General features: G+C 38.6%; 1 protein-coding gene across 4 annotated transcripts in view; it reads left to right on the top strand.

The window, feature by feature from the left end:
* The window catches only part of CPNE4 (copine 4), a 296,808-nt gene that overhangs the window by 104,547 nt on the left and 165,393 nt on the right, over positions 1-26,868 (top strand). For all 4 annotated transcript variants that reach the window (XM_066991980.1, XM_066991978.1, XM_066991981.1 and 1 more), the window contains one exon: positions 1,187-1,374. In XM_066991980.1, coding sequence (XP_066848081.1) covers positions 1,187-1,374 — 188 coding nt within the window. The remainder of the gene's footprint in view (positions 1-1,186; positions 1,375-26,868) is intronic.

Genomic DNA, 26,868 nt, shown 5'->3' with positions numbered 1-26,868 from the left:
ACAGGGAAACTGGATATTTTGAAGGTGGTTTTTGTTTTTATTTTATAAATTCTCAGCATTGGGGAAACAAAGCTTTAATTTCTTTTCCAGAACACCAAAAGTTAACTTTTATCAAAACAGTCTCAAAAATCATTAACTTCTGAGAACTGGGTGTTGTGGAAGAGACAATGAGGAGGCGAGAAACAGACCACAAAAAAACTGTTGATGATCTGGTATGATAAACCTGCCCTCTAAAAGCATGAAATTAATTTTTTGCAGCCCTTATAAATGTGGGAGGAGGAGTGTGATAAGGCACTAAGCCTTGTATTAAGACACAGATTGTTAGGGACCAGATTGGGAAGCTCAGAATGAGTGAGCAAATTGAGGTGTTCCAATCTTTGATGAGAAATGAACATATAGTGATTTTTTTTTTTTTACTCAGCTCTGTGTTAAAAATGTCTTTTGTTGCTTCTGTTTGAGTAAAGGCTCAAGCTGCAACATTTGTGTTTGTGGTGGTGGTGGTGGCATTTGTAATGAAGTAAGGCCAGAGGTTGCCACTATTTGAGCTGTGTGATCACATAATAGTGGTTTCTGACCTAAAAAGAGCAGACAGTGTATAACAACAAGAATTGTCAGCATAAATATCCTGCCCCACTGCTTAGACCATCAATCCAGACTGATTTCTTGGGTTTGGGAGGAAGTAATGTTCAGTGATAAGCATGGAAATAGAGAGTAAAATATATCTTGGAAGTTAAGATTGATATGAAAGAGACCTGCTGAATTTACATACAGAGTTGTGTGAGGTGAAATGCGTGCTTTTTAGGTGTACTCCTGCAGGTTGCAAGAGTGCTGAACAAATTTAATGAAGCCTTAGAATAAGGCACTCTCCGAAGAAATCCAGAATTACCACTGTCTGTCCTTTTGCCAGGGGAAATGTGGCCCTGAAAGCAGGAACAGGGCTGTACGCCAAGCTCATGGTTCACCCCCAAAGTTCAGGGGCAGGGTGGAAAGTTTCATTCTGAAGTTGGCTTATTTTGGAAAATATGGGATGATGTGTTCCTTTCTTCCATAGATTCTTTTTTTTTTCCCCTCTTGTTCGCAATGGCAGGGTCTTACAGGCTAGCAGAACATTGTGCTGGCTTCTGCACGGATGGAAGGGCTGTACTATGCCTGCATTATTCTAAATGGACCTTTTCTCTCGTTACAGGAAAAGGAATGAAGAAAATGAGCAACATCTATGAATCAGCAGCCAATACCCTGGGAATTTTTAACAGCCCATGCCTGACTAAAGTGGAGCTGCGAGTTGCATGCAAAGGCATATCAGATAGGGATGCCCTCTCAAAACCAGACCCTTGTGTCATCCTTAAAATGCAGTCACATGGCCAGTGGTTTGAGGTGAGTGTTTAATAAAATAAAAATAATTCTTATGATGCTTTAGAATGGCATAACAAAACTGAGACAAAATTCAAATAGCAAGAGCAATAAAGAGAAAAAGCAATTGGAAGCCTGTGGCAAAATCTTGTAAGATAGATTTTCCATTGACTCTAACACTTTGAATCAGATTCTTAATGATACTTTGAACTTCTCTTTGGAATCCCTATTAAAAATTAAGATGATTAAAGTATAAAGCATCATAAAACTTTTCCCTTTAGACATTCTTGTTTCATAAAAGCTATATAACAGCAGAGATAATGATAGTGACCATTATAACATGCTTTCCAATCAAAAGAAGTAAAATGCTGTGGAACAGAGGAGTATTTATTACTAGTTGGCAAGGAATTCAATAACAGCAGTTTGATTTGCAAATTTTGAGCATTGCAGTTGGATTCACAGTTGAAGTTAGCAAAAGCTAATGCATTTGCCGTATCAATTTGCATTGTATTTTAGATTGCACGTTTGATAAGAAAAAAATAACACTAAGTGAGAATCTTAGAAACCATTTGAATGATAAATAGAAACAGGATGTCCTAGAAACATGCAAATTGTTAATGAAGACCATTAAACTGAATGTTAGATTTTAAATGAAATCTTGGTGGTTATTTTACTTAGAAGTTACGCTTGAATGTCTGTGGTTAATCAAGCTAAAAGGCATGAATTTTTATGGAGAGTATGCATGAGAAAACAAGGTATGTGTCAAATCCAGTTCTTCTCTCTTTTTGAGTGAGTATCCCTCACTTTTCAACAGTTTCAGCATTCAGAATACAGTAGTTTTCTGTAAAAAAAAAAAAAAAAGAAAAAAAAAAGGGAAAGGAAAATCCTAAAATGTTATGTTTTTTAATTTAGCATGTTCAGCCAAGTCTGTCAGACTTCAGCGGTCTTGTTCCAGTTATTCCAACTGTGTGGTTTTGATCTGTGGACTTCTGAAATTTTTCCAGTGCAGGGTCAGCACCAGCAGAGCAAACTTCAGTGTTTTGGCTGTAGTCTTGCTCTTTTCTCAGTTTGTTGCTGTGTAAGCATTAGATAGGTCTCTGGTAGAAAATGAGTCTTTAAGTAAAAGTAATTGTCTAAATCTCCCTTCTTTTACTTTAAAGCCATTCCCACTTGTCCTATCATTGTCTTCCCGAGCAAAAAGTTGCTCTCTGTCTTTTTTTAAGCCTCCTTTAAGTATTGAAAACTTGCATAAGGTCACCTCTGAGCCTTCTCTTTTTCAGGCTGAACATCCCCAGCTCTCTCAGTCTTTCTTCATAGGAGAAATTCAGTGTCTTCATGTAACTGAAATGTAAGATGATATAATAGGAGGGGAAAAAAAAAAGGAATTCTAGCTAGCCATGCAGAAAGGAGCATTTAGCTATGCTACATGGAATTATTCAGGTAGTAGGAATTAAACAAGTAGTGAATTAAACGTCAAAATAAGTGAAATGCTCCTGATTGGAAAGGACAGATACAAACTTTTGGGGCCATTTCAGTTCCCCGAATAACTAATAACTCTGAGTACGTTTCACACAATTTCTCCCTGGACAGTTATGGGGAGGGTAAGTAGATTTAAATTATGTATTCTTAGGTTGTAATGGAGGTTCCCTTCATTTGATGTGGTTTTTAATTTGAAAAGTGTTTGAATAGAGAAATTCTTGCAGAACAGATCTGCTTGCTGATACGATTGTCATCTTACGGCAGGTGCTCCTACTGTCTAATGAAAGTCCAGGGTATTCATTTTAGTATGAACAAAAAGTTTTTATTAGTTCATGTTCCTATCAGTACTGCAGAGTTAATACAGCTCTGGCATGATGAGCCATTTCCTATTCTGGCCCACACATTCTCAACAGAATTTTTAATTAAGTTCCAATTGCTGAATTAACTTGAGCAGAGTCACTCAGGTATATCTGAAGACATAATTTGGCTGGAGGAATCTTCTTCTGATGACAATCAGTGATCCAGCAAGACCCGAGACTGTAGACAGACTAATAATTAAAAAAAAAAAAAAAAAAAAAAAATCTAGGTACTGGTAAAGCGAATACATTCAACATAGAAGTTACTGAATGACAACACAAAGAAAGTTGGAACACAAGAGTTTTGCATCTGTGGATTTAATGAATTCGTGAAGATGTTGTGAACTTACAGACACCTGAAAGCCCTTATAGGTTGGATGTCTTCAAACAGATTGCAGCAAAATTCCAGTGTACGTTGAGGACTTCTGAATAGGGAGCAGCTGGGTTGAAGGTGCCTGAAATGCAGGTTATGGTCTGTATGTGGTTGTGCTCTTGCAAGTAGGTGCTGTAGAAATGTATGGAAGATACTAAGGACTGCCTGCACAGACCCGAATGGGTCAGAGGCAGCTGTAGCTGGTGGGCTTAGGCTATTGAGATTGCACTGTCCATGAAACTAGAGATGCAAGGAAATGGTGAATTGGTGGATTCACTCTACAGAAGCAGATGATTGCTGAAAGCGAGGAGTCTGTGCATATTTGTCTTTGGGAAAATTTTGACAAAACATGGCAGCCTGTCCCTGTGGGAGAAGTAAATTTTTTTTTTTCAGTTCTGCAGTACCGTATGTGCATGTGTGTGCGTTTGTATAAATTATGTCACCCACACGTATAAATAGAGAATGAAAATATCTGTGCTGTTGTAGAGTGGGTAGACGCTGTTTCCAGATATTGGAAACTGCATGTGTAGTTTTTAAAACATGGTTGTGGGGTTTGTTTTGTTTTCTTTTGTTTTTTAAAGTACAGTCATTGGAAGGTGTCCATGTTACTGCACAGCTGTGAAAGCATTAAGAGCACATGCAGGACACAAGTACTCAAAGCAGCCTCAGTATTGTCCCCAGTTCTGGCACAGATATACTTGCTGCTTTTTGTTTCTTCCTGTCTGGGTAGATGTTTCCCTAAAAACAAACATGCTCAAGCACAGCGTTCACACAGCTCCCCACATGCATATATCTGTATGCATGTTAATGCTGTCAGGAAAGTGCCGTCTGCACCAATGTAGAATTAAAATGATATATTGTATCTCACAGGAAAGTGGTCAATCTGCTCTTTCTCTTGCAAGAAGTTTGCATTTTCAGCCTGAGATGACAGGGTGTGATGTAGCAGAATTTAAGATTATACTATCCATATTTACTAAAAGACAGTTTGCTGATCCAGGGTTGAATTTTGGCTCTCCTGGGCCTTAGTTTTAGGCAGCTACAGTTGCAGAATGGCCAAATGTTGCATGCTTTTAATTGTTTAGGAGAATCATTTGATGGCTGTTTTTCAATATTAATTTGAGTTTAATTACTGAACGAAGCTTCAGGATGGTGAATAGCTGGATGGGGTACTGGAGTCAGGCAAAGGTATATGATGATAAACTCATTTTCTCCAATGATTATATTACCCACCTGCAGTGTGAATGTGCTTGTGTTATAAATGTTAATTTGCATGTAGTGCTGCAGTCTTCATCTGAGATGTGCTAGCACGGAAATTGTCATTAACTTGTTATTACTGAGAAAGTAGCTTGGCCCTGTTCACAGGTTGTTATTTGCATATGGCGAGTACACATGTTATTCTGAAAATGGGGTATGTTGCTGAGCTGTGTCTCATCATACGAGATTTACATGAGATCAGGAGGTGTAATACAACCTGATGCAACCAGATGGAATGTGTTGTCTGTGAAAACAGATGAGCAGCTTTGGACAAGAGTAGCCGTGTCTGGAAATCAGAGAGAGTTTCCTGTAGCTGTATTCTTAGAGCTTTCTGCAGCAGGACATAGAGTATCTGCTACCTTGTGTACTTAAGGAGCCAACAGGTATTCTTGCTTTTTTCCTCTAAGATTTTATTAATCTTGAAGTAAGAGCAGAGGAAATAAAACAGCACCAAAGATAGCATGCAGTTGCTAAAATTCATGTTGATAGAATGGGGTGAATTTTTTTGGATGGATAGGTTTGTTTACTGAAATAGATTTTTATTTACTTTTTCATTGAAATGTTGATTGAAGACACAAATTCAATGAAACCCAGCAAGTTTTGATGGAAACACCTAGGGGAAAACTGCAACTTTTCATCTTGGTGTTTTTAAGATATAAGGCAGTGACTTGTCACTTAGCATGGCACTTAATTTCAAGGATTGGTTTGATTTGCACTTCACCCAGAGGAAACTGGTTCACTCTTTTCTTTTGCTTTGACCACTAACCCAGTACAGCTGCACGGACCCTCATGTAAGCAAACAGTAGAGAGCAGTTGGCTTGGAAATGCATTGAAGTGATTAACACATAAAATACCAGTGGAGTCTGCTGAGCAGGCTACCTAGAAATCAAACTACAGGAAGGATACTGTCTTGCTCTTCAACTTTATTTGCTTTTCCCTTTAGTTCTCTTTAATTCTAGCATTCTTATCTTTCCTCCTCCTCTTCTGCCTCCTCACTTGTCACAGCTCCAGATTTCCAAGTGTCTGCTGCCTCCTTTTGCTCCTCTACATTTTGGAGGATGGGGGGGCTCCCTGCCCCTTCCTAGCATGGGGTAAGGATCTGAAGAGAAGACCTTGAGGCAGACTTCTGCTACTTGTTTCCATAGATACCCAAAAGTCTCTTTTGTGTTATCCATCTGTGGCTGTTACAGCCCACCACAGAAGCCAACGAGCCATGAAATAGGGGAGTCTGTGGGTTGACATGTTCCATGACTCTACTGAACCGTTCCAAAATAATTACAAAAGCACTGTGAAGAGAATATATATATTCTTTGCCGTATTTATTTGGTGTTTTATATACTTCTTTTTTTTTCAGTTCATATGGATGAACAGACTAATAGATGAAGCCTGTGGATGGAAAAGAAAGTTTAATTATCAGAAAAAAGAGCTACCACCAGCAGTAGCCATACAGAGCCAGCTTTAAGGCCAGTCTAACCCCTGTCTCGCATCTGCTGGTTGATGACAGTGAAGAAGTGTGTGTGAGATCAGGGAAATGTCAAAGTGTCTTTCCAGCTTGCTCTGCTGGTCTCCAGCTCAGGCACTTCTTAAAGGAGTTGCTTATGCATTTGTAATTAACAATAGTAGATTTAATTTGCATAACTCAGTTTCAAATAATTTTAAAAGTTTTTTTGTATTTAAAAAATAAGCTTTCACAATACCCTGGGACATAGGGTTCTGTAGTTGTTCTTCGATTGAGTAGTTGTCGAATAAGGTAATATTACTTGTAATTTTATTTTATTTTTTTGAAACTGCCGCTTACTGATCCATTTTAAGTTCCTTGTTCTTGTATTGGAGGAGACACTGAAAATCCCTATTCATTTTCTCAATACAATTTTGCATTTTAATCTTTTGATTTGTCTGTCACTGTGTTAGGCGACAACTGTAATGTCCTGTATTTTGAAGATTAAGTATATCTATCCCATCAAGGAGCATAGATTAGTTTGGATGGTTGGTTGAATGAACCACTTTTATTTCAAAATACTTCAGAGATGCAATGCCGAAAGCTTTTGCTATATTCCCATAGAGATTTTCAAGCAGTAATTTGAGATTTGTCCTGTGCTTTAAAGAGCTGTGAGGCATCACAAAGAATTGGTTTATTGGATGTTTGGTGGCTTTGGGGATTATTTTTTTAATGTTAGTTTTATGGTTTTTAATGTTAGCTAGAGCATATTCTAGATGTTTTTTTCATGTTAAGATTTCAACTTGGTGAACAGACATCCTGTACAAAATTAATTGTAAGGTTGAGGTAATAGTAAGATGAACATACCAGATACGAAGATTTTTCTCTGGAATAAAAAAAAAAAAAAAGTGTTATGAAGTCCTGATGAGATGTTTTATATCAGCTTATGAATGGTGGAAGGGAGGTGCTTTCACTCAACAGCTCTCATGAAATTAGCTCCTCTCATTGTGAAGAAATTCCTGATTTACACGTTGGGGTTTCTTCTCTTCTGGATATAGGGAGGGTCTGATAATTGAAAATACTACCTGCATTTTTTTCTGACCAAAATTAAGGTCAAAGTTTTTAATGAAATATAGTGCAATATTTCAATGGATTTATTGAAAATGCCTTTGGACTTATGAAGATCTTGGTTGATTAAAGTCGATGGGAAAGAATTGAGTCTTTAATTGAAGTGATCAAGACCTTCATCAGAAAAGTAGGGCAATGAGATTCTTTTTAAGAATCTCATTGAGATTCCCTCATTGAGGAAAGGCTGTGAGACCTGGGTCTGTTCAGCCTGGAGAAGAGAAGACTGAGAGGGGATCTCATCAATGTGTATAAATACCTGAGGCGTGGGAGACAGAGGGATTTGGCCAACCTCTTCTCAGTGGTTTGTGGGGATAGGATAAGGGGCAATGGCCACAAGATAGAGCACAGGAAGTTCCGCACCAGCATGCGAAATAACTTGTTCACAGTGAGGGTGACGGAGCACTGGAACAGACTGCCCAGGGAGGTTGTGGAGTCTCCCTCTCTGGAGATATTCAAGGCCCGTCTGGACGCCTACCTGGGCAGCCTGCTCTAAGGAGCCTGCTTTGGCAGGGGGGTTGGACCCGATGATCTTTCGAGGTCCCTTCCAACCCCTTCGATTCTGTGATTCTGTGATTCTGTGATTCTGTGATTTAATGGTACCGTGTGGCCAAGGGCCTACTATTTATGACTTGGAGCTGACAGTCTCAGTTGTCTGGCTTGTACCACCCAGATATCTCAGGTCCTTAGAGCACCTAGTCCTGCACGCAGATCTGTGCCCTGCACCTCTTGCAAATAGTGACCTGTTAGCACAAGTGTTGATTATTCACCTTTGCACCTAATAAGAAGAAATAGGACTGGTCTTGCTGCTTTCATTTCCCAAAGAGTATTACTAGAAGATGATGATGAAGAGTTTCACAGGTGACATTAGAGCCCTCTTGTTCTGACTCCTCAGACAGAAAGCTGTGATTTTATTTACTCCACAACAATGTGCCGAAGTATATGGCTTTACTAGCCTGTTGTATCTTCATAATTCAGTATTTTATTTTTCTTTCTTCTCGTTCATTAGGTATTTGTTTGATACTAATGAATGCTTCTTTACTTAAGAATACGTGGTAGCCTCTGTTGCTGCCAAGATTTGCTTTTGGTTTCTTTCTGCTGCTGATAAATTACCCATAAGTCTTTCTGTATGGTGAGTGACAAAGTCAGCTCATCTTTCTTGAACACCACTGGAAGTCTGTAGGGTCAGGCTATAGGCTAATTGAATATTTTATCTCAATCCACTCTCAGCCTGAATTCATCTCATTGGATATTTCACTTTTCAAGACTCAACATTTTAGAGGCCTACCCTGTTCCATGGGTTTGTCAGTTGAAGAGCCACTGTCATCAATTCTTTCAGGAAATATACATATATTTTTCACTTGGGCATGGTCCTGTTCTACAATTTAAGCAGAGGAGAGGCCAGCAAATCACTAGCTTTCTTCAGAGAAACAGAGTTGGTTTGGTATCTTTCCTTGTAAATTCTTAGCCTGATGTGGGTATTTAAAAATGACAGGCTTTTTGAAAGACCATTTCATTCTAATCAAGACAGGTGGGACTCTACTGTGCAGTTTTCCCTCATATTCTACAGAATATCTTTCATAATATTCTGTTAACTCCTAATACTTTGAGTACATTTTTATGAACATATATGCGTAAACTCAAAATGTAGAATTGCATTTTATGGTACCCTCCTTTTTAAAAAGAAACACAACTCTATTTCCCAAGTCTTTCCCAGCTTGTTATGCAAAGTCAGAAGTCTGAAAACTAAAGGTTGTAAATCTTTTGTGTCGGCAAATATTTTATTAAAGTGGGCACTGGGAATTTTTTTCCTCCTGTATCTAGTTTAGAAACATGAACATCATTAGCTTTTGATGAGATTTTTCTTTTTATACCCCAGATAGTAATAAGTGACTCTTTATTTTAAATCCATTTTATAATAACCGTTTTTGCCTTTATCCTTTATCCTATCCATCACTGCTGCTTTCTCTAGAGCTTTCTCCCTGTCTCAGCTTTTAGACGTAGCCACAGTGCTTTTTTCCTCTCTCTCTTTTTACATCAACTAGTCTTTAAATTTAAACTCATTTGAATCGGACAGATTGTCTCAACTGAAGTCAAATGCTGTCACTTTGAGTCAATATATATGAAATATCTTAATGTTCCACTAGCTCAAACAGCAATCTCTGCTGCTGTAGTGCAGTTTGTGGAACATGATGCAGGCACAAAGGAAATATAAAACCTGCATTGTAGAAGTCAGTTTTCTTACTGAGAGTGGTCGTGTTTGGGCTGGCTGCTTCCCTTCTACCAGAGCTGTGGGATCGTTTCCTGCAGCAGCAGCAGGATGATGGGTTCTGGTCCTATCTGTCCAACTAAATCTCCTCAGGTCCCCTGTCCTCATGTCATGGCAGAGTGAAGAAGTTTTTCTCGTAGTTTGCATAAATGAATAGAAACAAGTGTACTCCTGGGAAGTCAGAAGGGAGAACTTTCACAGAGAGGTGATAAAAGCAACATAGTCTCTCCCTAGTCCCATGGCTTGGAGCATCCTCTACTGGGAATGTCTGTTGTTGGGACCAATTTTCAGGAGCCTTCCATCTGGTAAATCTGGGAGAACCACAGAAATGAAAGAATGAAAAAAAAAAAAAGTGGGATCACATAGTAATTTTTCGAAGTTAGGAAAAATCAGTTTTCTGTACTAACTTGGATGAAAAGCTGAATGACTTGTACATGTTTACATCCTGTTCCATGATCCAGTGAAGAGTGTCTTGTGAACAATTTCTATATAGCCATCCTCCAAGTGCCATTTTCAATTAGTGCACTACCATGGTTTTGCAAGCCAGGATATACACATATCTTTTTATTTGTACTTGTGAAGGAGGGAACTTGGACTGGGTGTTTGGCTACCATATTTCTCCATGCTTTTGCATACATTTGTGTGTTGTTGCTGGTTGAAATATCTTGAACCGTTTTAGGCTGCCTGAAAAGTTTGCTTCATCTGAACTGGTGAGCGATTGCAGTTGTGAAATATGGAGAAAAGACTGGAAGGAGTTTTCTATCCTTGTATGTATCTCATTTGGTCAAAATACTCTGGCTGACAAACTATACAATTTATTTAATAAGCTTTTTGCCCCATGAACAGGGTACTTGAATGAAGTTTTTCCCCACAGTTGTGAATATTTCTTTGTTATTGCATTTTCATCAGTACTTCTGATTGTCTTAAGACATGTTTGGAAATACTGCCCATAGCCATGCTATTTGGTAGTACTCAATTCATGCTTCACTAACTTTTCACAACTTCATCTCGGAATAGCTTTCCACAGAGCTGTGACGTTTAAATAGGGGTCTCAGTCATATGAGTAAAACAGGAGCTTTCTGATATTTACTTTTTAAACCAGGTCAACTCTTGTTGTTTTGTAGTGTAAGTAAGTTAAAAAAAATAAAAGGAAAAGGAAGAGCATTCACAGTGTTTTCAAAATTACGAAGACATGAGGAAAACGAAGGCTTTCCAGTGCCAGACTTTTCCAGTCTTTGGCAAGACTGGATAACTGGCTTGTTTAAATCAGTCATGATTTGTATATCTACAGAATAGATATGAAGTTGTCGTCACCTGTAAGGTTAAATTCTGGTGTATGGTATTTACTATTTGTACTCTTCATATTACACAGAAGATATATATGGTCATGAACAGATCTGAGGGCTTGCAAGTACCCAAATACCCTTCTTTTTATGTCTAATCGGGGATAATTTTCTTTTACAGCAGAAAGAAATCAGCATAATAGTCTTTAAAATCTATAGTAGTAAACCCTGATTGCACAAAAAAGGACACTTGGGCTTATCTGTGCACAAGCAAGTCATGACAGCCTTTAAGCAGACAGATGGCCTCATCAGGTAAAGGAGCTTAAGGGGGAGGAGTACCCTTGTTTTAAAGTGTCCCTGTGGGGCAAGAGATGAGCAGCCTGCACTGAGAAGGCAGAGGTGTTGGGAAATCTTAAACAGTGGTTCCCTTGCAGGCTAAGACTAAAAAATAAATAAAAAATTGACGGCAGTGAAGAATGAGTTAAGAAAGCTTGCTTTCTGTACATCCCTCTCTACTCAGGAGTTAAAACAAAGGTTGTAAAGTAGAAGCTGTGATGGTTTTTCTCATGCAATACTGTACTAGGTTGTTGCAGTTATAGCTCTTCATAAGAGCTTTGTCAGTAGCATTCAGCAAAGGAAGGAAAACAAAGAGTTGATAATAAAAATAAAAGTAATTAGGGAAATGTTAATGCTACTTTAAAAGAAAAAAAAAGTTTCCTGATGAAGAGGCATCACAGAATACCAGTAGCTCATGTGGTTGAATTACCTCAGGGAGAACTTCGCTGCAATCCAGTCCCAATCTGTAAAGTGAGGGGATGCATTATCACTACGCTTGGCTTTAAGCCTGCCTGGCTGCTTTGAGTATGCTTTGGTATTAACTGAAATGAGAAATGCTACGGCTCTGCATGGGAGGAGTTACCATGCTGCCATTAGCAGCCCAATGTTCAAAGAAAGGCATTTTTGATCCTTTTGCTCACTTTCCCTGCACTTTAATTATGTGTCAATCAGATATGTAGTTTTTAAACTCTAGACGAAGAGTGAAAGCCTGCTTTTATCATGGGCAGGCAGACACGCATTTCAGATTAGCTCAGCGATATGTCTGCATCTCATGAGCTATTTATTACAGATACACAAACTTTGTGCATCTCCAGGACAGATTTTAAGCCTGACTTGACTTTAGTAGTCTGACAGATTGTGATAAACCTACAGTAAACAGGAATCTTTGGAGCTGGTTTTTAAGTAGATAATTCATTTGATTGACTTGGTCCGTTACTTCTTAACCTGTAGTATCAGAATGGGGCAGACAGATTGTTAGCAACATGAACTTCTTCTGCTTTTACTGGGAGAGATGTTAGAGCTCAATATGAATTGTTTTGTGAAGGTACCAGCAAAGGAAGAGCTGTTATGAAAGACTGAGAACAACCAATTTAGGAAAACAGGCAGACTCAATGTGAGTGTTTTTTGGAAAGTCTTCTATTCCAATATTTGCTGACCAGAGATACCAGATTCATGAAGTTGATTTTGTTTAAAATCAGCGCATAACAAGGTACCATGCTGCTGATATGGATTGTTGGAGCTTAAGTTTATGCCAAGAAAAGTAAAAGCAATTTCACTGGAAGTATTTTTCATCTTCTCTCGTATTTGGTAGTAGCTTAAAAATATTTTGCGTTAGTTATGCTGTAATCAGGCCAGAATGTAGACCTCATGAAATCTAATTGAAAATTGAAGTGTCCAAACTACATTTCCATATAGATATAGTGATCTTATCTGTTAACAGATATTTTCAGTCTTTGCGTGTTTTGTGTTTTTTTTCCATTTTAAGAAAAGAAACAGATTGATGTTTTTTCTTTTTCTCCTTGAAATTTTTCACTTTCACATATAAAAAATAAAATTCAAGCTGAGCCACTTTGCATCAATTATCTACATAGCTCTGAATTGAGATTTTTTTGGTATAGTTTGTAGTATTCAAGTTGTATGTGATACTTGTGGGTGTTTAGAGCAAACACAGAGCAGAATACAAAACCAGAGGGTATTTCTGCATAAATTACTCCCCTCCCATCCTGATTTCCATTTAAAAAAAGCAGAAACTGTTTCACAAAAGTAGGTTTCTGTCGCTTTTGAACCTTACTTGTCAAATAAAAAGGAGTTTTTGGCCATCACCTCACAGCTTGCAGACCACCTAATTGACTGAAGTGTTCTTGTGCTTGTGCAGCAGCTTTGCTTTTAGTTGTTTTACATTTTTACTTTGGAAGCTAAGACTGCATCTCAATAAAATGATAGAACCGCAATTTCTGCTTTTGTTCTTTTTACTACCCTTTGTGTTCTTCCACGTGAAGATCCTAGAAGGTGATGTGTGAACCGATTATGTCAGAGGAGTAAAGCTCAGAGCTGAAAGTGCCCCATGTTCCTGGCAGAGGGCTTGGAGTGGCTGCTACCACCAGCAAACCACTGCTGCTGACAGGAAAGCAAACTACTTTTACTGATCTTGGCTCTACACAGGTGCTACTCACCAAAAATCTCAGGACGCTGTGGACAGTCTGTACAACACCTGTACTGTCTGGGTGTAGGTTGCTTAGGTGTTCAGGCTTGACACATTTACTTGGCTTTTTGTTCAAAATGTCATGCTTAAAGATGGTAAAGTGTGTGATGAGCCAATTCCTGGTCTAAATAGTCCCCTCTGGGATAGCTTATAAGTCACTGGAACTGGAATCATTGATGTAGTTCCCTATCAATAATTGCCAAGTTCAAAGACACACAGTGTATTTTTCAAGACAGTTTCTTTACAGTTTAGTTGAAATTCATAATCAAATATTAACTACAACTATCTAAGGTAAATCTCATCATTTTGTGAGATGCTCAGTTTTTATTTCACACCTGCATGCACAGGAAATTGTGGTTTTGAAGCAGAAAACTATCCAGTTTGATAATTATATTTTGTCTTGCTATACAAAATCAAAATGAAAATATAGGTATGGAGGCTTTTATTCTTCAAGTGCTTGGAAAAACTCGTTATCTTACTATTACATCAGCAAGCTCATACATGCTGTGGGTATAGAACTGGCTGCTGGTGCAGAACCAAGTGCAACATATCACTTCTCTATGCTTCTTTAGGGAAACATTACGGTGATCACTGAACCTTGTTGTATTTAACTTTAAATGCTGTTTGAGGACTGATTAGACTGCTGTAGCCTTGCTACATGTGTAAACTTAAAAGCTTATAATATGTCACTGTCACACTAACTATGGACTAGATTCAGTAACCTTACTGCCCTGCCTGCCCTTTCCAGTCCCATGGGTGCATGAACTGTTCTGTCAGCGACAGTGACATTTATTGTTTAAAACCATATCTGCATTTCTTCTAGCTTATTTTGGACATACCAGCTGCCATACATGTTTTTCCTATTCTGCACAGAAAAAATGCAATTTAAAGACCTGAACTTTTGTTTCTCTGTTTGACGCTGTGGCCTTTATGTTGTCAGCTCATCCAGTGTTTCAGGTGTATTTACTGCCTGCTGCATGCTTAATTCTGTTCAAGGCCCTGTGCTTGCCTGCTTGCTTCCTTGGTTCTTTTTTATGTAAATCACAAGTTAGTTCTTTTATCAGCTTTGCATTAATCTTATTATTTCTCTTTATAAAGAAAGCAATTCATGGATTTTGTCAGGAGTGTTCCTTCTGTCTGTAGGGTCATGGGTGTTACCTGATGTTCTTTTGTTTAGCTCAGTGATTAGGTCACTTCCAGATTGTTACAGCCAACTTGACTTTTTTGTATATATAGCTGCTTCCTCCTCAGGAATGTGTTGAGATTCTCTAAATTTTGGAAACGAGGTATCATAACTACCCCACGGTGGACAGTGAGACTTGTACTTTGTAAAAGTTAAAATTCTACATGCAACTCCAGGTCCTCACAAAAGCATTATTTTGCAGTTCAACTTTTAGGTGATGCTGTTTGTTTTATAAACTTCCAGAGATTATTTTTTCCCCCCAGTTTCATTGGCTGGGGATTTACTGCTCAACATCAAATCACATTATTGGCATTGAAAATAGAGTACTTGCACAGCTTGCATGCTCGTTTTTTAATTTATTCTATAGATTTTGCTTTTTAGGATTTATCCGGTATTGTAATGATTTAAAGTGACCGTGTCCTGACCTTCAGGTGTCCCTGCTTTATGTGGAGGGAAAAAAAAAAAAAAAAGGTGGTTGCAAGTCTCAGGTTCAATGGAAAATAACATAGTGCAACTCTCTCAACTAGATATTTTGTTTCTGATTATTATTATTTTTTTTAATTATGAAACCTTCCCATTTTATATAGTTAGGACTTAAAGAATGAAAGGAAACATTATTGTACTTTAAGGAACCATTCAAAAGCTTGAAGTTTTCCTTCATATTTTAGGAGAACTGTGTCAGCAGTTTGCTTGTGTTATTTTTGGAAGGGTAATACTAAGAACCCCAAGGAATACATGCATCTTTAATAAACTTTGAAACCAAGGAAGCCCATATTTTTGAATACATTTTAATTGTATGAGTTGGGAATATTTTTAAATAAGATTCTGCCACAGTGATGGAGTTCAGAGTTTATATTGTCACAGTATGCCTCTTTCCATCTGTATATCCCCTTTTAAAGCAGCTATGTGCTCTTACTCATTTTACTGGAGCACAGCTGATGTGGGCTAATTATTTTTTTCCTCCCTTGCATTGTATCACTCTGCTTTTTCTGCTGATTTCAGCTGGAGTTGGAGGTCAGTCTATTTAAAGAGCACACACTTTTATCTTGATGTCTCTTGTGAACTGCTGTATAATTTGGCTACTCCTGGGGATCTTTGTGGTGAGAATACATAATTTACTGACCATCTGTCTGGCTTTTCCTTTCATTTCAGCTTTATCCTTCCCTCACCTGAAAAGGCTGCAGTTATGTAACATGTATGTAGAAGTGTAAGTAAAAGTGCTGGCCACATTACATACCATGATTGTCATTCAAAAGTCAACTTTGTGCCAACAATTGCTGTTACTACATGAAGTACAAAGGAAGGCTGGTGTGATGCATGTACTACTGAAGAGATATGTTTATAATGGATTAGTTTGTTCCAAAAGCAGTTTGAGCTTTCTCATAACATGATTGTTGATTTCTTGACAGCTATATATTGCCCATGGCCAGTGTTCAATATGCCAGGCTATAGCTTATTTTGTGACCAGCATTTTTTGTAGCAGCTGAGAAACCTAGCACTCCACAAATCAAAGATTGCTCAGATACAGAGCTACTGGAAATCCCAAATGTTCTGGGTGGAGGGGCTCAAGCTAGTTATATTTGGGGATAGTATGTATGTACATATGGCAGAAAGATGGAAGTAAGGTAAGGTAGAAGAGGCATTGATGCAGATACAAAATGGATTCCGTCTAAAGAGAGGTAAACATGGAAATTTTAATACAGCCTGGAGAGCAGTGGTAGGTGGTCCCAAGAAAAGCCTAGAGAATAGGCTTTTGGATCTGAGATTTGGCTGAAGGACGTTTATGGCTGTGAGGAAGTAAAAACTTTGGTTATATGACATTTTAATGAGCGTTTAAAATTATTTCCATCAAAGCTGCATGACGTTAACCCCAGTTTTCCTTCTGAGTGAAATAACCTGACTGGACCCAAAACTTTGCACGTATGAGATGGGCTCATACTTGACTGAGGCTTACAGCAGGATTAGCTTGTGTTTTTTGTTGTTGCCTTTTTTGCAGCAGTTGCAATATCTCTGGATAAAAGTGCATCTGTAGAGTGGCATTTCATGTAGATATAGGTGTGATGGAACACCATCACTGTTAAAGGTAATCTCTTAAAAACCACTACAGGGATCTTGTGTCCAATCTCATAAATTGCAGTTTTATTCTAAAAATGTAATAAATATGCAAACTCAGACCTAAAGAATTTCTTTTTTTCCCTTACCCCAGTTGTTTCCCACCCTGTTGTCTGTGTTTATAAGTTACTTAGATGTAAGCTCTAAGGAGCAGGAAGTATCTGTTCTGTTTTATATGGATATTTATAAGGATAATGAGATCCTTATCTAATTCTCTAGGTGTCGTCACAATAAAAATAATCATAATGATAAACCTCTGAGTACTAGTAACTCAGATACAGCTGAGGCGAAGTAGTAGCTTACCCTGCAGTTAAAGTTTTTATTTGGAGCAGGAAGAAAAAAATGATAAAGCATACGTGGATTTTTGTTTTTGGTTATCTTCTGCTTAGAGAAAATATTAAACATGGCTCATCACTTTACAACAAGATAGCTTTGGCTGTTTTTTGTTTTTATTTTAAAACAAAACAATTATTCTGCAATATATGAAGTGTTTGATTTAGACACATTTTTTAAAGATCAGCATTCATTGCACATACTGTGAAGTGCAACTGAAAATTAAAAGGCTGCCTTAGATTTTTAAGAGCACCTGGATCTTATTTTAGAAGCAATTGGAACTCTGGGCCAGCACCTTGTAGGGTAATTTAAAAGTGTTTTTTTTTTTTTTTTTATTTGAGTACTTGGTGAGGAATTGATTTGAACAATGCGGTGCTGAGCTCTTCAGATTTTGAAGTACTTCCAATTCCCAATCATGCTGAGCTGCAGATCATGATCTTCTCCTCTTGGTCTTACAAGGCCAGCTGTCTTAAGAATATCACTAAGAAAAAGAAATGAATATGGGCTCTTTTGATTTATTGAACATATTTTATCTCATGTATTTCTCTCTGATGTTTCTTGCTTTTGCCTCATGCATAGGAGAAATTCCTTAGACTGACAGAAGACACTTAAAAGTTTCGAAAGAAAAGATAGGCATGTAAAAGCGGTCAATTGCACCACATCATTCCTGGATTCGAGGAGAGTGTTGGCATCAGTAAAATATTCACAAGCATCACAGAAAATGATGTATATTGATTTGTCTAAGGTAAAAGGGAAAATATTATGAAACAGTTCTTCACATATATTCACTACACCATTTGTGTGTATGGTCTGCCCTGTGCCCAGTATGAGACTGGACCTTATGGGGATGAGATGCAGGGGAAGAGTAGGTGATCACGTAACTACGGCTTGTTGTAATGCATGGGCAAAAAGGGAAACTGGCTGTACAGGTAGCCTCAGTTTTGGAAATTAGTATATTGGGCTCTTGACTTTGAACCGTAAGTCTTCATTAAAATGGCTGCTTTTGGAATGTCCTATGCAAATACAGGGCTATAGCAATGCTTCACTCACCTATATAGAGTGACACAAAGCAGTCATTTCTCAGCTTTATTTTCAAAAGCACGAACAATGTGGGGACATCCATTCTCAGCAAGAGGTAGTGGTTGTCCTAAAGGAACTGTTGGACTCCCTCGAGGGTGGAGAGGCCTTGCAGGGAGATCATAACAGACCAGTGGACTGAGTGATCACCAACCAAGTGAAGTACAAGAACAAGTGCTGGGTTCTGCATCTGGGACAGGACAACCCTGGTTATACATACAGACTAGGGGGACTAGAGGCTGAAGACCAGCTCTGCAGAAAGGGATCTGGTTAATGGCAAGTTGAATGTGAGTCAGCAGTGTGTCCTGCCGGGCAGCCAGGAGGGCCTGCCATCTCCTGGGGTGCGTCAGGCATGTCACTGCCAGCCGGTCGAGGGAAGGATTGTCCCGCTCTGCTCTGTGCTGCTGCAGGCTCACCTTGAGCACTGTGTGCAGTTTGGGACACCACAATATAAGAAGAATATAAAACTATTAGAGAGTATCCAAAGGAGTGCTACAAAGATTTTGAAAGATCTAGAGGGCAAGATGCATGAGGAGTTGCTGAGGTCACTTGGTTTGTTCAGCCTAGAGATGGAGGGGAGGCCTGCTGGTGGCCTTACAGCATCCTCAGGAGGGGAGCGGAGGGGCAGGCGCTGAGCTCTGCTCTGTGGGGACAGTGACAGGACCCGAGGGAACGGCATGGGGCTGGGACAGGGTTTGCTCAGGCTGGATGTTAGGGATAGGTTCTTCACCAAGAGGGTGGTTGAGCACTGGAACAGGCTGCCCAGGAAGTGGTCAGGGCACTGAGCCTGCTGGAGTTCAAGAAGTGTTTGGACAACACTCTCAGACATAGGGTTTGATTTTTGTGGGGAGCCAGGAGTTGGACTCCATGATCCTTGTGAGTCCCTTCCAACTCACGATATTCCATGATAAATACAGGGAGGTTTGTTCTATTTCTCCATGTAGCAATTAGCCCCTTGCAGACATGTAGAGATGGGATTGCAAGCAGCTGGGGCTGTAGAAACGAGTCAGTAAGTCACTGGAGATTCACTGTGATGTGAGCCACCAGCAAGAAACTAATACAAATAGCTGCAATACAATGGGAAGCTGCCAACAGGCAGCTCATGATAACAGTTTGCAACAACTTGTGGTGGTGCTCAGTGATGGTGTGGGGAAGTGTATGCCAATAATGAAATGTTTTATAAACTGGAGCTGTGAAACAGTTAGGATGACATTATACAGCATTAGCATCTCCCTGCACTGGGCAGGTATCTTTAAGGGGCTGGGGGAAAGCTCAGTGTACTTTTGCCTTTGGGTTGAGATAAATAGAACATCATAAGATACATTAGAGATTTCACTGGAGTGTGGAGGAGGAGAATGTAAAGTCTGAATATTTTGTTTTCTGTCTGAATCACTAATGTGCTACCAGTCAGTTTAATTAGAATAATTAGTCATGAAATATATAATTGGTCTGAATCTTCCTGCAGATTATATAGAGATCTTTTGAAGAGGAATGTGATTATTTGATACTGATCCTGCAAACATTTATGCACACTCTGAGCTCAATGTGCATGAATCACTGTGTATGCAGCAACATCCCATTGACTGCAAAAAGAAAGCTTCCCTATCAGCTAAGGGGCTTTTTCAAATTGAGCTTAATCACTGGGCAGCATTTTTCTGTGACTGGGATTTGTGGCTCATACATTATTCTAGGGATACCTTCAGCAGAGTATTGTTTTCACCATTACAAATACTACTGGTATATGAAGAACGGTGACTTACAGTGGCCATGTGATGTCAGGTCCTCCGTGGCTCAATTTCTATCTTGGGCTTTTCAGAGGTGCTCCTCCTGTACCCACAGTGTGATGTTATTTTGGCACTACTGTGGCGGGTCCTGCTTTGGGGAAATGACCCAGTTGAGTAATAAGTTTGGGGAAGCGTGTGTTCTCAGTTTCCTGTGGACTACGCCAGATCAGTTTCTGGATCCAGTTCAGCTTAGGGCTGTGCTCACACATGATCCTGCAAAACAGGACAAGTTGAAGAGAGGATGGGAAGTTGCTGGCGCTGTGTGGGACAGCAGGCCTTGGGTGGGTTAGACTGGTCAGGATTGGTTTGTTTGCTTTTCCCTGGGTGGGGGGAGAACGTGAAAAAATAGAGCAATTATTGTAGATATTGCCCTTTCTCATATAATTCCTGATTACTTGTCAACTAGGAAACTGGCAAGATTTAAAATAAAATTCATTAAAATTGGTGCACTAACACTGAAAGTGAAAAATAAGGTTTACTGATTGCAAAATATGAATGTTGCATTGTTAGTTTATCTTCCTGCTTCCCTGAGAAGCAGGTTAGTAGGTTGTTAGACAAGCCATGGTTCCATCTGAATTTTAAACAGAATTATTTTTGAAAATATCTGAATAACTTGTATGAAGGTATTATAATCAATGAATATTGTCAGAAGCTATCATTTTCCCTCCCCAGATGAGACTTTTTTAAATAGGTTTTACTTTTTTTTTTTTGTAGTATCTTTTAATTCTATGTGTTCATTACAAGTCATATGGATTTGTGTTGTGTGCTTGATTTTGCACTGATATCCATGTTATTACTGTGAATAGTCTGGTCCAAGTCAGTAGGCTTACTTTTCATAAGACAGTGAGGTATTTTAATTTGTTTGCAGGTTTACACTGGTATGAGGTTATTGTGAGCTGCAGGAAAGAGTCTGTGTAAGAAATCCTACTGCTATTATATTTCCTAGCTACTGTTTAACTGGATTTCAAATTTCTGATGAGGAGTGTCTGAAATTGCATTCATTTTGGCATTCCATTCTGTATGATAATGTAACGCTTAAGTGAAAATGAGGTATTTTCATCCAGAAACACAAAATGACATTTCATCTTATCTCACATGCATATTCTCTAGTGATACAGTTTTAAGTTCTCACAAATTTCTAAGAAAGTAATGTTAAGAGACTGGTTCTCTTTACCTTATTTATTTCTTACATCAAAATTGTTTCTTACTCTGAAATTATGTAACAGTTTCGTTATAGGTAGTAAAATTAATGCCAAAGAAGTCCTAGAGGGTATTAAGGGAACATTCTGTATGTGTAGATTTTTCTGCTTATAGTACTTTGCTCTAGTTTGACAATATAATTGACCATAACAATAGATTCTGTACATCAACTGTGTAAGAAAACCTATAGTTTTCATTATCTTGTGCCACAAAGCACAAACGAAAGCTTATGTGGGGTTCTTGCAATTTTTATGGTACTTCAGTTAATTCCATTTCTCTATTTTGGCATACTGTGCAGTGTTTAATATAAAAATACGTGATAAAGGCTGTATAAGGATTTTCATTACTGTGGTGTACAGCAATGCAGGTACTGTGAAACAGACTGAAACAAAAGAAAGTAACGTGGTGTATCTTTCTGCAGGGTAGGAATGTGTTAACTGATGGCCTCATTTACGGGTCCACACAACTAATTGTGGTGTTCCCATGAGTGTTCTGTATGGATTACAAACCCTGATGAAACCACATCAGATGGCCTTTCCAGTAAATGAAAGCTGAAATCCCCCAGCGTTCAGTAAAATTGCAGCTCTCCTTCACTAGTATCAAGAAGTTTACGAGGTCCAGCTAAACGTCACAGAAGTGTTCAGCTCAGGGTTTTCCATCTCCCAAGGGCTGATCTTGCCTATTCAGTGTTTGGCATCTCTTGTCCCTCCTCCGGCAAGCTCACCAACACACTACTTTAGGCATAAGCTGTCCTGGCTTTTTAGCCTCAAATCTGTGAAACACAGTCTCTCCGGACATATCATGGCCGGGGACGGTGGTTGTGGTCATTTTCTGTGCTCCTGTTTTCACAAAGGTCTGCTCCAACTGGGCTTACCCAGGACCCTCCCTCTGTAGCTCAGAAATCTTTGTAGCTCAGATCTTTGAAATTAGTAATCTTCCCAGTTTAAGTTGCATTTGCTGACTTTGTTGATCTCTAAGGCTGCATTAATAAATAGCACAGGGCGATAGTTATGGATCTGTAGAGCAAAATTGCTTGTGTTGAGAACAGGATACCCACGCTTCTCTTTATATTTTTTGTACTTTTTTTTCTTTTTACTTAGGTGTAGTTCAAGCTATTCTAGTCTTGTCCGAGACACAGAATGCCCATTAGTGGTTGGAGTGCATCTTCCAGTTCAATTTCATATGAAATGAGTACAGATCTGTGCATGTCATTACATCACGCAAAGTATAGTAAGAATAGATGATCAGGTGACAGGCTTCAAAATTGTATTTCTGACTGAATTAAAACAGTAATGTAAGTACATCATCAGTTAAACTGGATCAGCTCAATCATAAATGCCTGTTTACTTCTGTGCACGCTACTAAGAAATATTTAATGTCCCTTAGTAGTCTGGGAGGGGGGACAAAGTGTAGCCCCTTGTCAGACACATTGCATATGTATTTCCACCTAAAAGTATTAAAAAAAAGTCTTTTTACTATGACATTGTTACTGTTAACTATGAATTCATAACTTACAAAGAGAAGTTGTTCCTGAACAATCATTGTGTTGTCTTTAGGTTTGATAGGTAGTCTTTATATATTTGAAAGTCCCATGGTATTGGTCACTTTGCATACTTTTCGTTCTAGTTCATGAACTGAGCAAACAAATATCAGTGAATGTAAGATGCGTTAAACCTAGTGTCAGATATGGTTTGAAACTCCTTAAGAGGAACCACAAAAAAAGAATAATGTATGAAGTCAGTAACATGACCCAAATTTTATGAAGCCCAACTATTCTCTTAAGGATGCTCAACAGTTGATAGCACAGAATTTTCTCTTTAGAGAAAAAGTTTAAACAATTCAGAAAATAATTTTTTAAACTTTTATTTAACTGAAAATTTAAACAATTCAGATCGGTGCTTTTTGTCTCTTTTTAGATGCAGAGTACCACAAACCTGTCTATACATGTACTGTACCATGCTCTCCCAGTAAGATACAGTTTTTTCACATGCTCAAGTTACAGTTACAAGAGAAGACTGCGTATTTGGGATTTAGTGTCTTATCGACATGGTTTCCTCTGTTAGCATAATGTATCTGGGGGTAAGCCAGGTGACACACTAGTCCTTTTTAATACTGAAGGTCACAGTTGTGGAGGTCACTTGCTGTCGCAGTTACAGAATAACCACACAGCTTCCAATAAGGTCTAGGGAATTTCGGGGTAAGGTTGGTTCAGTTGGTTGCCCCAAATGAAAACAGCTCTGAAAGGCCTTATCTGAAGAATAAGAGTTCCTTTGGGATGCAAGAAACTGGAAATGTGTATATTTATATACATACGTTATCTATTTCAATGACTTGAATTTATCTGAGCTACTGTATAATCTTTTGGATTCTGAACAGGCAATCAAACTTAGAATTTACATTTTAAAGGGTATGAATACAGCTTTGGTTATGTTTCAAATAACCATTCAGTCACACTGGTATGCAAAGCATGTCTACCCTATTCCAGCTCCTTCCCTAAATCTGACCTTTATTGTCATTTTGATTGAAGAAAAAAACCACCACATATCCCAGATTATACAGTTGTCTAGAATAACCTGTTCAGTTACCTCATTCTTGTAGATGTTAAAAGTAACATTGCTGCAGACCTAGCATATTTTACTGTGATAACTATTGTTAACTAACTTTTTTCTAGGCAGCTGCTCAGAAATTCAGGATAAAGCTACAAAAAACATGCAGATGTGTAGAGAGGAGAGGGAAAAAACAGAAGAGGAGAAAGACGAGGGAGCTTTAACTTCATATCAGCTCCAAGTAGAAAAAAAAAGAGGGGTAAAAACCAGAATGTTTGTATTTTTTCATGTATTTCATAAAGTGTTAGCAAATTGCAGAGCAGTGGGAGCTGGGGACTTGTAAGGAAGCTTCTATCTTAAAAGATTTGAAAGGAAAACAATTCTTTTTGTACATTTAAGTTAAAAATTACTAGGTTCCTTTCAAGCAACCATATGTTGCAACATTTTGACTCAAAAAGTAGTATGAGTTCTTTATATATATATATATAAGCTTGAATAATATAATGAGAAAATTGACATTTCTACTGTAACACAACAAAGAACGTCATCTCCTGCCTAAGTTTTGGCCAGCTATGTCCCAGCCTTTCATTCTTTCAGGCATTTTTGAGAGGAAGGCAAGTACTGTTCCTTTGTACCAGTGGATGAGGAATTGAGAATCAAACATAACTGAGAATTAAGCATGGTCTGTGGCGGAGCCAGAGGGCTTGGCTTCTGGTTTACCTGTCTAGCTTATCTATCTCGCTCACACAACATTTGTTTACCAGTTCAATTATACTTGCATCACCACTGTGAGGCTGACAAGTACTGTTGTGCTCTTTGTACAGATGGAGAATCCCAGAATAGATGATCTAAGTGATTGCCTTGGGTTACACAAGAAACCTGGGGAACAGAAGGGACTTGCTTGAAATTTAAGCTTTACTAAGAACACTATCTTTTGGGGCAGAGAAAAGCAGGGCAAAAATGTTAAATAAATAAGAATCAATGTCAAAGGAATTCTGTCCCTTGAGGACTGCTTTCCCATTTTGATTTCAGAAACAAAACTAGTCTCTTTCAGTTTTCAGAAGTGGTACTTCGTCCAGCAGGTGCCAGTTTTTCAGTCTGCCATTTCACAGAGAGGTTACATTGAGCAAAGATAAGGAGAGAAAAGCAAAGGAGGAAGGAAGAAAGAATAATAGGAAAGGGTTCTCCCGCTGTCCCCAAAACTTTCCCGTTTCTACCTAGAAGTGTTGAGACTTCCTTTTCAGTTCATGTAGAAAATGGCTTAGCAGGATCCCTTGGGGCTGTCTGAGATGGGTGTTGTGTATTCAGTCAGAACAGCATCTCCACACTGTGAGGCATGGGGGAGCACACAGTGGCATTTCTAGCAATAAGCTCGTCAAAATAAACAGTCTCACTTTTAAAATATGTATCTGGAATGTGTTGCCTGCTAATACATATTCATGTCTTATATGCAAATATCTCCCTTTCCTGCACACTTCATGGATGTTTGCCCTCTCTATTTGGGTTGTGTATCATATGGCATGTAAATAAGAGATGACGAGTTGTGTAATAAGTAGAGGGGGTGGGGAGGGGGAGGAGAGGAGTGAAAGGGATTTGATTTAATAAGAAACATGCATAATTTACACGCACAGCACTTTTGCACTCTGATTCTGCATACTTTAATTGTAAATCCTGTGGCTTTGTATCAACCGGTATCTTGAAAATAACAGTCTTTTACTATCCTTAAAGATAAGATTTCTCAGGTGAAGTTTGCTTTCTAGACTAGGCATTCTGCAGTGGTTTAGCTTTACAGTGAAGTTTGTAAATGTCCTTGCTTCTTTGCAAGGTGAAGGCAGATCTGTCAGTTTAGCTAGATAAATCAGATATATGTTGTGAGCAAGAGAATGTGTTTCAGGTGATGCTTTTATCACACCCATTACATTGGAAATACAAAAGATTTTACGATGGATTTAGGTCTCTTTGATCTGTAAGTGATCTAAACTGAGTAAAAAAACTTAAGATGATTTTGTTACCCTAATATCCATAGTTGTTTGTTCTTCAATGTGATGGTGGCATAAAACCAGAGGGTAGTTTAAGAACAGTTGTTAAAATTGCTGGTGTTTGTTCCAGTCATTCCTACTTAGGCCCAAAGGAACAAATGGACCTTACCCTGAAAAGTTAGAGGTAAATAAACACGTGGCTGCAAGAAAGTAAAAAAATAAAATTAAAAAATGCCGCAATAGGACCAAATGTTGAGCTGCTTCCAGAACTTTAGGTATGGATTCTGCTCATGTGCATATCCTTCTGTGTACAAGGACCAAAACGACTCTAAATAGACAGAAAGTGGAAAAGATATTGAGATACTCAGGAAAGCTTGGAAGTGCCCAGGTTCATGGAATATCAAACGTAGTCCCAAACTACCACTGGACTTGCCTCATATAATCAGGGAGATGAGAGAGACGCACACAAAAATGGAAGAGAGACTCTGAGGAGTAGCAAAGAGAAAAGACATAGGGCAAGTGAAGTTTCTATGTGGAAAAGCTTAGGGTGCGTCTGCTTTTTTGTGGAGTTGTTAAATGTTTGTGTGAATTGCTAGCTATGCACCTGTGTGCCAGTTCGTTAGACCTTATCTCCTTTGTTGTATGCTCTGGAATAGCTTGTCTGTGATCTAACATTGTTGTCTGCCTCCACTTACTCGCTACATAAGCAGGATCCAGCTTGCAGGTTGGTTTCCAGTACCCAAAGAAACTTCTTCATGAGCCTACCTCTTGATGTTACCACCAAACCCAGCCCAGTATTTCAGGAGCTGGATCACAACCTGGGTCTAATATGGGGTTCTAAAATGAGGCAAACCCGTAAAATTCAAACACAGTTCTCAACCCAAACTCTGCTAGAGTTTGGGTTTTGGTTTTTAAACATGGGCTCAACTATAATTATCATAGAATTTCCATTTTCTCTCTCTTATTTTGGTGTGTGTGTGTGTGTTTGTTTGTGTGTGTGTGTTTTGTTTTTTTTTTCCCCAATACCCTATCCTTGACATCAGTATTATTTCAGGGAAGCATTGAATCCAAAAAATGCTATTGACCCGTTGAAAAGAATAGCAATGTTGGAAGTTTGTTGTAATATGGAGAGAGAGAGAGAGATGAAGAATAGAGCTATTTACTTTAAGACAGCAGTTCAAGGAATGT

This window comes from Anser cygnoides, chromosome 2, assembly GCF_040182565.1.
Source record: "Anser cygnoides isolate HZ-2024a breed goose chromosome 2, Taihu_goose_T2T_genome, whole genome shotgun sequence".
Classification (NCBI taxonomy): Eukaryota; Metazoa; Chordata; class Aves; order Anseriformes; family Anatidae; genus Anser; species Anser cygnoides.
Note: the sequence above shows the minus strand (reverse complement) of the source record. Positions and strands in the feature narration are given on the sequence as shown.